Source organism: Octodon degus, unplaced genomic scaffold (assembly GCF_000260255.1).
Source record: "Octodon degus isolate 3935 unplaced genomic scaffold, OctDeg1.0 scaffold00035, whole genome shotgun sequence".
Classification (NCBI taxonomy): domain Eukaryota; kingdom Metazoa; phylum Chordata; class Mammalia; order Rodentia; family Octodontidae; genus Octodon; species Octodon degus.
In genome coordinates this window covers 14,608,217-14,619,742 of record NW_004524611.1, presented here as the reverse complement: position 1 = coordinate 14,619,742, position 11,526 = coordinate 14,608,217, and the positions used below count along the sequence as shown (strand labels likewise).

The window sequence follows — 11,526 nt, the reverse complement described above, 5'->3', positions numbered from 1 at the left end:
CAGATGTGTACGGTCACATAGCCACCTCCATAATCCAGAAATAGAACATTTCCATTATCTTGTAAAGTTCCCTCGGCCCTTAGCTGACATTGATCTCTCCTGTTGTGCTTGGCCCCTGGCAACTTCTGATCTGTTTTCTGTCCCTACAGATTTGCCTCTTCCAGAATATCAGACCGTCAACATCATTCAGACTGTAGACTTTCAGACCTAGCTTCACTCACAAAAGCCTAATGCTTTTGAGATTCACCTGTGTTGTTACAGGCATCAACCACTCCTTTCATGCTGAGTAGTACTCACTTCAGGGATAAACCACAGTTTGATGGGCATGTGGTTCTTTCCAGTTGGGGCAGTGAGGAATTGCTGCTGTATGTATTCACGTACAGTTCATTTGGGGGATACACAATTTCAGTTCTCTAGTGTAAATACCTAGGAACAAAATTAATAGGCTGTTAAGAGTACATTTAAAATAAAGCGACAGGGTACCTGGGCTTGGTGATATATATCTTTTTTTTTTCTTCTTTTTTTTTTTTCATTTTTTTCACGTCAGACAGGTAATGTGCCCACGTCGTAACAAGGTTGGAGGGAGGCGCATCTCATGCGTTGTAAGACATGAACATGCAGTCGTCACACTTATGAACCGAAGGATCACATATCTTTAATTCTAAGCACAAAAGGAAGCTGAGGCAGGAGGATCACAATTTCAAGTCTCACCTGAAAAGTTGCTGCTCAGGCTCAGGGTAAATCAGGCCAAACTTAGGCAGCAGGCCTCCCAGATCTCATTTACTCTGTCCCAAAATAAACCAGTAAGGGCCCGGGCAGATGGCTCAATCGAATAAGTGCTTGCCTGGCAAGTGCAGGGTCCTGAGTTCAATCCCCAGTACCACAAATAAAATAAAAAATAAACCAGTAAGGGTCAGCCAGATAGCTCAGTGGACTAAAGCACCTGCCTAGACAGAGCACAGCAAGCAGGGTTCATCACCAGCCTGCCATGCTGGCCCTATCCCCGGAGCACGCTGAGACAGCGGATTGAGATTGGGCATGGTGGTGCACACCTGTAATCCTAGCTCTTGGGAGGCTGAAAACAGGAGAATCACTATGAGTCCAATCTACATAGTGAAGCCCTGCAGACCCTGTACCAAATACATAAAAAATAAGTATATATATATATATATATATATATATATTCAATGAATAAAAAGGGATAAGAGAGGCTGGGTGTGGTAGTGTACATCTGTAACCCCAGAACTGGGGCGGCAAAGGCAGAAGGATTGCTTCAAATTTAAGGCCAGTCTGGGCTACATAATGAGATCCTATCTCCAAAAATCCAAAAGGGGGAAGGGTGTAGATTCCCAGTACTATCCAAAAGAAAAAAAAAAGGAAAGAAAATGACAAACTTTTATGAAGTGAATATGTTCTCTCTATACTTTTAAATTGTATGCTGCTCGTCTATTTTTCTCCTTCTTCTGGTGCTGCAGATTAAATCTAGGGCCTCATGCATGCTAAGCAAGAACTCTATCACTGAGCTACCCTCCCCCATCTTGGTTTTTGCCTCTATTGGTGAATCTGTTCTCTTGTCATTGACCACATAGAAAGACCTGTAATTTACTAACTCACTGAGAAACTCAAATTATGAAACATTTGTAAAAACTTCTGTTGTTTTAGCACTTTTAGTATCATCTATCACTTACATGATTGAGGCAGGAGTGTCCATCCCTCTTGGGTGACCAACTGCCCCAGTCAACCTGAGACTCTCTTGGTTTAAGCACTTAAAGTCTCATGTCATGGAAACCCTCAGTACTGGGACTAAACCAGGTCATCTGCGAAAGTTTCAGGCACTGAGCTGGGCACTGCCCATCCGTACACCCCACATGCATGGACCAAAGCCAAGGGTAAGTTTGCAAGTGTTTACCTAATGCATAAGGAAACAGCCTTAGGGTAAATTGTTGCCTAGGCCTAGGGTAGGCAGAGCCAGACAGGTCTCCCAGACCCTAAGTGCCCAGTTCTGGGTCTCAGAGCACAAAGAAGACACTGGCCAGGGAGTGGCTGAACCTCACAGGGCCCCTGGGCCTGCGTGGCGCTTTGCTGCCCCCTGGTGGCAGTTGGGATGGCACTCTGGGTCTGCATTCCCTGGATCCTCCAGCATGAGGGATGCTCTCATCTCAAGTGGCAGAACCTCCCCGAGGCGGGCACCACGTAGACAACCCCACCAGGGTCTTGTCCCATCCGTCCGTGACTCACATCATTTAGCCAGGCTCTCCAACCCCAGCTTTTAGTCTATGTGGTATTTACCCTTCCCTGTGCCTCTGTTCCTTCTCTATATAGTAGGGATGATAAAAATGTCAGCATAGGCCAGACATAGAAATGGAGGCTGTTGTTATCACCTGCTTAACTCCCTGCTGCTGCTGTGCATTGGTGCACCGACTCATTCGCTTTGCTTCCACATGGCAATCACCACGTGCTGGGTGGAGGTGCTTGGGGGACATCTGCCTGGCAGACAGACACCGCCCTTTTCCTGCTGGCTCTGTCACTCTCTACTACCCCAGTATCTCCAGGTTTCATGGGTGCATTGAGTGTCCACTTACTTAATGAGCGTTCATTCATCCTTTTTCACACTCAACTTCCTCATTCACTTTGCATCAATCAGTTGCTCATCTCAGGGACACGCTCACGGACTCTTCATCCGCTTTTCCGTTTCTGTGTTCCTCGAGCATCCTAGAAGCAGCCCCTGGGTAGCAGGCCAGGGTTAGATGCTGGCATTCCGCTCACGTCTGTCAGGCCCAAACAAGGGAGCACTGAGAAAGGAGTGAATTATGGTCTGCAGCTGGGGCGGAGGGTGTTCTAAAAAGGCTGCATGGAGAAGACAGCATTTTTTTTATGTTTTGCACTTGGTGGGGAAGATTAACTCAGGGCCTTTCTACTGAACTCCATCCCCAGCCCTTTTCTTTATTATTTTGCAACAGGGTCTTGCTAAGTCACTAAGCTGCAAAGGTTGTACTCAAATTTGTGATCCTTCAGCCTCAGCCTCCCAGAATGCTGGGATGACAGGCATGTGCTGCCTACCCAGTGAGGAAATAATATTTAAGACAAGAAGGTTGTATGGGGGTCAAGTATAGTGCACAAGCTTATAATCCCAGCTGCTTAGGAAAGGATCCTAAGAAGGATCACGAGTTCCAGAGCAGCCTGGGCAATTTAGTGAGATCCTGTCTGTTATGGTTTGTCTAGAGGTCCCCTCAGAACCTCACTCAATCATGGGGCAGGCTTCTAGGGTTTGTGACTGCTCATGGTCCAGTGATGGGATTATGGGTGTGAATGCTACACGCCCCCTGGGTACATCCTGCACACAGTACAAGGGAGGGAAAGAGGCTTGCTTACTCTGCTCCTCCCTTTTGTTCTTCTTGCTCTTGCTGTTTTCTGCTGCTATGAGTTGTTGCTCTCTTCCATGTGCTACTCTGCCTCAGAGCCAGCTGAGGATGGACTGAAACCTCCACACACTGTGAGCTAAGTAAATCTTTCCTTAATTCTGAGCATCAGGTATTTTGTCTCAGCAATGAGAGGTAATCAAGACACTGTCTCAAAATAAGTAGAAGGATGAGGGATGCAGCTCAGTGGCAGAGCGCTTGCCTAGCACGCGTGAGGTCCCGGCTGTGATTCCCAATACCACCTCTACCACTACCACCACAAAAAGGAGCGAGGCATGGTGATTGCGTGTGAGTTCTCCAAGGTGCATAAGGCAAAGTCTTTGATTTGTGCAGTGTCTGGAGAAAAGTGAGGTGCCAAAGTGGTAGGTGTGTGATGGACAGTGAGTTTGTGTGGGAGACCCTACCCAGCTCAAGCCTTCCCATGTTCCTGGGACAGACCTGGCCAGTCAGGAGCTTCTCCAAATCTCCTTCACCTGAATAGCTGTTACAAAACTAACATAGCACTGTTTAGGTGCCCGCCCTTTGTCCATCTGTCCATCTGCCTGGGGACCCAGTGGAGAGCTGTCCTGGACTGGGCAGGGTGCAGCGGCACTAAGGCGAGCCTGCCCCCAACGTGCCATGTTCATCAGTAAATGTCTGTTGAGTACTTCATTCAGGGCTGAGCCTTGCTCCACAGATTGGGATACAGCAGCAAACAAGACCAATTGTCTACTGTTAAGGAGGGAAAGGGACAAATGACAAAACAGAAAAACCAACAGCAAGCCTAGCATGCCTATGATCCCAGCACTCTAGGAGGCTGAGACAGGAGGATCACAGTATGAACCTAGCTGGGGCAATTTACCAATATCTTGTCACAAAAGAAAGGAGAAGAGAATTTAAAAGGGCTAGGGACATAGTTTCATGTGAAGACTCAGTTCCCGGGGCTGGTGGGGTAGGGGGTAAAATCCAGCTGTAAAGACCTCCAAGAACACAGCTATCATTGAACAATTGTGTTTATGGCTCATTGCAGAAAGAAAGACTGCTCTTCCTTCAGTGAGAGGATGTCAAAAGGGCTTATCACAGGATTTGGGGTTTATGTAAAGTGGTTTGAGGAGGACTCAAGAAAATCTGGTTTTGCTGTGGATTAGATGCTGTCAAGTAGTGAAGACAAGTCTATAATTAGATACTTAATAAATATTTTTATTAGAGTCTCTAGAGAAACAACCAATAGGATGTATTTTATTGTAAAGAATTTTATGACAAAGAATTACAGTGACTGACAAATCCTGAGTACTGCAGGTGAGGCCAAAAGCTGGAGCACCGCCAGCGCCCATACAGCAGTTCCTGTCTGAAGGAACTGAGTTGGAGGGCCTGCGCGCAGAACAGCCGTGTTTCAGCCCCATCTGAAGGCCAGGGAAGGATTAATGCTGCAGCCGCTGGTTCCGAAGGCATCAGGCAGGAATTTGGTCCTAGAGGATGGCTGGGTTTTCAGCTTTATTTAGGTCTTCAACTACTTAGATGAGGTTCACCACCTTACAGAAAAAAAAAAAAAATCAGTAAGCCTACCAATTTAACTGATAATATCAGGGCCAGCCAGATAGCTCAGCGGACTAAAGCACCTGCTTAGGCAGAGCACAGAGACTGTGGTTCGATCTCCAGCACTACATGGTGTGCCAGACCCGCCCCTGGGGCGCGCTGAGCAGGGCAACTGAGACTGGGCGTCTTGGCCAGAGCCTGTAATTCCAGCACTTGGGAGGCTGAAAACAGGAGGATCACTATGAGTCCGATCTTTGCAGTGAGACACTGTTGACTCCATAGATCTATATCTATATCTATATCTATATCTATATCTATATCTATATCTATATCTATATATTCTGCCAAACAGTGGTGCTTTCCTGCAAATCCAGTACCCTGCAAGGTTGATACAGAATAGCAAGTTCCAGTTCAGCCTGAGTAATTTAGCCACTTCTTTTATTTTGTACCGGAGATAGAACTCAGGGCCTTGCACTTACGCACTTAGTGCGACCCTGTCTCAAAAAATAACAGAAGTGCGGGGTATGTAACTCGGTGCGAAGGCCCTGGGTACCCGCCAAGAAATGCTCATTCACTTGGCAGGAGTCCCGGTAGTTTCAAGGTGGCAAAGATCTGGCCCCAGTCTTCAGAGAGCTTGGTGACACATTTGCGCTGTGGTATTCAAATAGGGGGAAGCGGGTACCAGACGCAAGCACCAACCAGCACCATTCCCGAGGAGAGAGGAGCAGAGCAGGGAGAGGTGCCCGAGAGGTCCGCTGGGGACAGGCCACCAGGGCATGAAAGGTCACCTCTGCAACAGGGATGTGAGCATCATACTGTACTAATTTACTGAGAAACAGGAAATGATTCCTTTTTTTTTTTTTCTTTTTTCTTTAAGGAAATGAAATCAAGTAGTTTGACCAAAGTAAACTCGGCGAACTTTGAGCTCATGAATATTCATCAACCTCTTTCAGGCCTGCGATTCCGCCCGCCCCTTCCACGGTCTCAGTGCACATGCGCGCCTGGCGCGTCTCTGACGCCTTACGCGCGCGCCGCCGTAGTAGCTAGCTTAGGGAAACAGCGAAGCAGCCATGGCGAGTACGGCCCCTTCTGCGGTACGGCCACCGAGACCGAAGAAAGAGCCACAGGCTCTCGTCATCCCCAAAAATGCGGCGGAGGAGCAGAAGCTCAAGCTGGAGCGGCTCATGAAGAATCCGGTAAGACGGGGCTCCACCGCCTGTTGGAAGTCACCTTTCAGCTTGCGCGCCGCCGGACTCTGGAACTCCGTGCTCTTCCCACAGGACAGTCCTTCGGGATGCTCAGGCCGCCCTGGAGAGAGTGAGCTTTCCGACCGTCCTAGTGTTAGAGACCAGCTGGCATGAAGGCGCTGTGGAGCGCTCTGAGGCCCTTAATTTCCTGAACAAAAGCGTTAGGCTGAAAATAGAGAATCTGTAGCTTAGCCGAAGTCTTTCTTCTAAACAGCTTCCATTGGTAGAGAGACATGGCGGAGACACAGGACAAATCACTTCTCGCCTCCCTCTTCCCCGTTCAGGCCTCAGTCTTTAGGTCATAAAAACTGTTGAATGCGATGGCTTATATATCTTTGATTAAGAAAAGTCGGCCGTCGTCTTATAGGGGCCATTTTTAGCCATATTTGGTGGCCTAGATTTCCGAATTCTGTTCTGTGAAACGCAGCCCTCCGAAGCGTATGTGAGCTGTTCTACACCGAGCATACAGAATGCACCCAAGAAGCTAAGATAGGGTAGAACATAAAGTGACCCCTGGTTTCAGGAGCAAAGCAACCCTCTTCCGTAGTCTTTAGTTGCAAGAGAGGTAACTTTTTCAGCAGATTTTTTTTTTGTTTTTATCTACAAATGCTTTCCTGTTTAAATATTGCAGGACAAAGCTGTGCCAATTCCAGAAAAAATGAGTGAATGGGCACCTCGACCTCCACCAGAATTTGTCCGAGATGTTATGGGTAATGTGCTTTGTCTGTTGCTGTAAATATAGTTTTTAAAGATACATAGAAAAATACTGTGGTTATTTGACAGAGAAGACATTCACTATTCCAATACTTTGTTCTTACAGTGAAGGGGTACGATTGGAGTTTTTTTGTTTGTTTTTTCTGAGACAGGATAATACTGTGTAGTTTAGGCTGATCTCAGACTCACTGTATAGTCCAGATTGGTCTCAAACTCATGACCTTCCTGCCTCACCTTTCAGAGTACTGGGATTATAGGCAGATGCTCTTCTACATTAATCTTAATAATGTGCTCTATTGAGCTAGGTGTTAGGGAGCACATCTGTGGGAGGTTGAATAGGAGGATAGAAATCCCAGCCCAGACTACAACTTAGCACCTGAGACCCTGCATCAAAAAAGGACTCTAGGAGCCAGGCATGGTGGCACATGCCTGTAATCCCAGCACTTAGGAGGCCAAGGCAGGAGGATTGCCATGAGCTCATGGCCAGCTAGGACTACTTAGTGAATTCAAGGCCAGCCTAAACTGCACGATGAGACCCTGTATCAAAAAATACTTTTTATAAAAATATAGTTCTTTTATACATAGTACTATTTTTGTATCTCACTTCTTTTCACTCAATGTGTCATACATTTTTTTCAACTTCCATGATGTCTAATGTGTCGAATATAAAATGGAGAGGCCACAGCTTGCTGGTAAATATCTGATTTTTGAATCACAGTCTGTTCCTCCATTTAATGCAATTATAATGGAATTTTTAGTGACTCCCTAGTCCCTGCTCTGACTCATGCATCAGAGCGTTCAGTGATGCCTGCAGTATGCTGGGCACTATGCTTGCCCTTGGGTTCAAGTGGACCAAAAGCAGGCATGATCCCTTTCGTGTGAGTTTGTCTTTGTCCCTTTTTGTTAAGGAGATCCTGTGTTGGTAACTGAATTTCATCTGGAATTCTGGACTGTTCTGCCTGTAGGTTCAAGCGCTGGGGCTGGCAGTGGGGAGTTCCACGTGTATAGACACCTGCGCAGGAGGGAATATCAGCGGCAGGACTACATGGATGCCATGGCAGAGAAGGTCAGTGTGTGGAGAAGCCGGACAGCCTGCATTTGGGCAGTGTACAGTCACAACTTTGGGGGAAAAAATATTGTTTTAAAGAAAATGTTTAAAGGGAAGTACAGTTGTGGTGGAGGTCTGCCTCCTACATCCACACAGGTCAGGCCCTGTGTACCAAGGTGCTCATGCTAGGAGAGCAGTAAGGGGCAGGAGTCTGCCTTGTGTGTAGAAGGGCAGTACGCAGTCCTTCTGCCCTGTAGGCCATCTGGATCCGGCATGGGGGAGCGCCCATGCCACTGGAGGTCGTACTTCCCCCTTCTCTCTTTGGCTGCATGCTTAAATGCAATTAGCTGTGTGTTTGGTATAAATAGTCTCTTTCACTATCTGCTTCTTTGAGAATCTGGGGTTTTCTAGCTTTATGAGTGACTTTTTCATGGCAAGTGTCAAGTAATTTATTGTTTTACAAGCCTTAGAACTGCTTTTTAAAAAGAAGAAAAAGTCCTGGAGAGATAGCTTGGCAGTCTAAGTGCCTGCCTGGCAAGCACAAGGTCCTGAGTTTGATATCTGGTACCACATGTTGTGCTGGCTTTGGAACCCCAGGCGCGCTGTGCCGGCCATTGAAACCAGAAGTGGTAGTGCATGCCTATAATCCCAGCACTGGGGAAGCTGAGACAGGAGGATCACTATGAGTCCAAACTGTGTTGTGAGACCCTATACCGAATATATAAAACAAAATAAAAAGAAACAAGCTATCTTCTGTACATGTGTACCCATTCCCCAAGATGTTTGAGAACTGAATATATTGCAAATGTGTATTAATAATAAAATGAAAGAAGTTTTATTGCACATTTTTTTAAAAGGACCATTAAAAACTGGACACTGGTAAACACTTACTCTGGGATGCTGAGGCAAGAAGATTGCTTGCACCCAGGAGTTTGAGGACAGTCTAGGCAATGTAGCAAGACCTTATCTCAAGAAAAATAAAAAAAAATTAAGCTCTCTGGTGTTTCTGCTTTTTTTTGGTGCTAAGAATTGAACTGAAAGCCACATGCATGCTGGGCAAGTCCTGAACCTTTGAACTACATCCCCAGGCCTTTTGAAACGTTTTATTTTGAGACAGGTTCTTGCAAATTTACTTAGGCTCCTGAGTGGTCGGATCACAGGCATGAGCCATTCTGCCCCCATAGACTTTCTATAGTTAGCTGGAGGGAACTAAAATGTGTTCTCTGGATGGGCTTGAAATGTACTTCATGGATGTGGGAGAGAGCGATGCGAGGAGGTTGGTCAGTGGGCACTCGGTTTAGGTAGACAAGGGCCAGAAGCTCTGTGTTGCATAGTAGGGTGACTGTAGTGAGGATAACGAACTGCATATTTCATCAAACAGAATATTTTCACCACACGAGACAGGTACCTGAGGAGACAGGTACTACACTTAACCTAACTTAAACATTGCATAGGATTACATGTATTAAAGCATCACATGGTACCTTATGCATGCAGTGTTTTAGGGGCCAGGGACATAGCTCAGTGGCATAAGCATCTGCCTGCTAAGTGCAAGGTCCCAAGTTCGATCCCTGGTACCAAAAAGAAAAGAAAAGAGTTTTAGTTACCTTTTTTTTTCATTGCCAAGACACATTAGCTTACCCCTAGAATTAAAGAAGGAATGTTTTTTCTCTCTCTAGCTCACAGTTTTTGGAGGTTTCAGTTCATAATTAGCAGGGTCCAAAAGCACAGTGGAATACCAGAGGTTGTACATGCTAGGCAAATACTGTACCCTGACTCATATCCCCATGCCTCATTTTTATGTTTTTATGAACAGTGAAAAATAAATTTAAGTTAAAAAAATAAAATTAAGAATAATGTTTTTAAAAAAGAAACGGGGCTGGGGTGATAGTTCAGCAGCATAAACACCTGCCTAGCAAGCTCAAGGCCCAAAGTTTGATCCCTGGTACTGCAAAAGAAAAAAAAAAAAAAAGAAGAAGAAGAAGAAAGAAATAGTCCCATAGAAATTGAGACCCAGTGTACATTCAAGACTAGGCTCAGGGCTAGGTGTGGTGCAAGATGCCCATAATCCTGCTGAGGTGGGAAGATCTTAAGTTTAAGCCCAGCCTGGGCAATTTAGTGGCTTAGCACCACCCCGTCTCAAAATAAAAAGGACTGGGATGTAGCTGAATTCTTTTTGGTACCAGGGATCGAACTTGGGACCTTACACTTAGCAGATCCCTGGGTTTTTTCTCCAGTACTGGAACAACAAAGATACCTAGGGTCATAGTAGCACATAGGAACAGCTGGACAATACTTCTTTACAAAAACCACTGCCAATCAAGCGTTACATGTGGGAACAAAGTGGTGCATATGGAGCTCCCTTTAAGTAGCTGTGTAGTGTTTTGATGAAAATGTACTTGCAGATAGATGTACCTACCACCAGAGGGCACATTTTCCAAAATACCTGTAGCGGGCTTTGCTCTGCCTGGACCATTTTTAAGGTACTAAGAATCAGTAAACATAAGCTTTTTTCTTTGAAATAATTTTTTAAAAATTAGTATGAATTAAACGTTTTTCTTTGAAATCTTTTTTTTTCTTTGATTTCTTTGAAATCATAGTAGGTGGGCACATGACCTGAGAGGAAACTGGCAGAGTCTGTCTTGTCAGTGTAACCCAAAATACAGTACTTGGAAAGCTTTAAGAGCCCCAAGAGGATTTTGGAGTTTGCCATAAGGCAGTATTCAACACAGGAGTATCATTTGTGGTTAATTTCTAAAGCCCCAGTCTTATTTTGAATAAATGATGCCATTCTGTCTGGTTAATTCACAATTACTTAGACTGAATGCCTTAAAATTAGATGTGGTCATTGTAACAGAACCAAGAGGAAAATCAGCATCCTGTCTGTGTCTTATGACAGAATCCTCCAGGCAAGGGGAAGCTGTTTTTATTTTGAGACGGTCACACTTAGTTACGGTGTTGCCCAGGCTGGGTTCAAACAGAGTGATAGGATGACAAGATTGTGTCGCCATGCCTGGCTTGTCCATGTGTGTTTTAAAGAGCATCGAAATTGTTGTGCAGGTTGAGAATGTAAGGTGCCCCACTCACATCTTTAATCTCAAATTGAAGCCATTCTCTTAATTGAAATAAGGTAATAAATTCTGTTATTTGCAGCCAGTAATAACAGAGAAGGCATCACTGAAGAGCAGCAACTTATGGCATTTTACTTTTATAACTGAATTTTGAGTTATTTCTCTCCCAAAATAGATGTTGTTTGGATTGGGGGGGGGGGGGACAAAAATTGAGTTGAATCTGTAACTTGGATGAGAATGGATGCTGTCTTTAATCAACTTATCAAGAAATTTTGGGGGCCTGCCCATTAGCTCAGTTGTTTCAGTGACTGTTTAAACAAAGCAATCAGGATGCTGTGGTTTCATCCCCAGATCCTCAAGCCTTACCAGACCTGCCCTGAAGACATCCTGAGCCAGCCAAAAAAAGAAAAAAATACTTCTGAACTTTAAGAGAGAAAGAAAACAAAAAAATACTTCTGAACTTTAAGAGAGAGAGAGAGAGAGAGAGAGAGAGAGAGAGAGAGAGAGAGAGA

The 11,526-nt window shown here is 45.2% G+C and overlaps 1 protein-coding gene and 1 non-coding gene across 2 annotated transcripts in view; one reads left to right on the top strand and one right to left on the bottom strand.

Moving 5' to 3' along the window:
* Positions 1-541: 541 nt before the first annotated feature.
* LOC111816614 lies at positions 542-646 on the bottom strand. The gene has a single exon (XR_002820975.1). It is a non-coding gene; the product is annotated as a small nucleolar RNA U13 (small nucleolar RNA).
* A 5,350-nt stretch (positions 647-5,996) lies between these two features.
* Prkrip1 (PRKR interacting protein 1) overlaps positions 5,997-11,526 on the top strand; it is a 35,505-nt gene continuing 29,975 nt past the window's right edge. Inside the window, exons 1-3 of the mRNA XM_004630462.2 lie at positions 5,997-6,130; positions 6,813-6,891; positions 7,861-7,961. Coding sequence (XP_004630519.1) covers positions 6,005-6,130; positions 6,813-6,891; positions 7,861-7,961 — 306 coding nt within the window. The 5' untranslated portion in view covers positions 5,997-6,004. The remainder of the gene's footprint in view (positions 6,131-6,812; positions 6,892-7,860; positions 7,962-11,526) is intronic.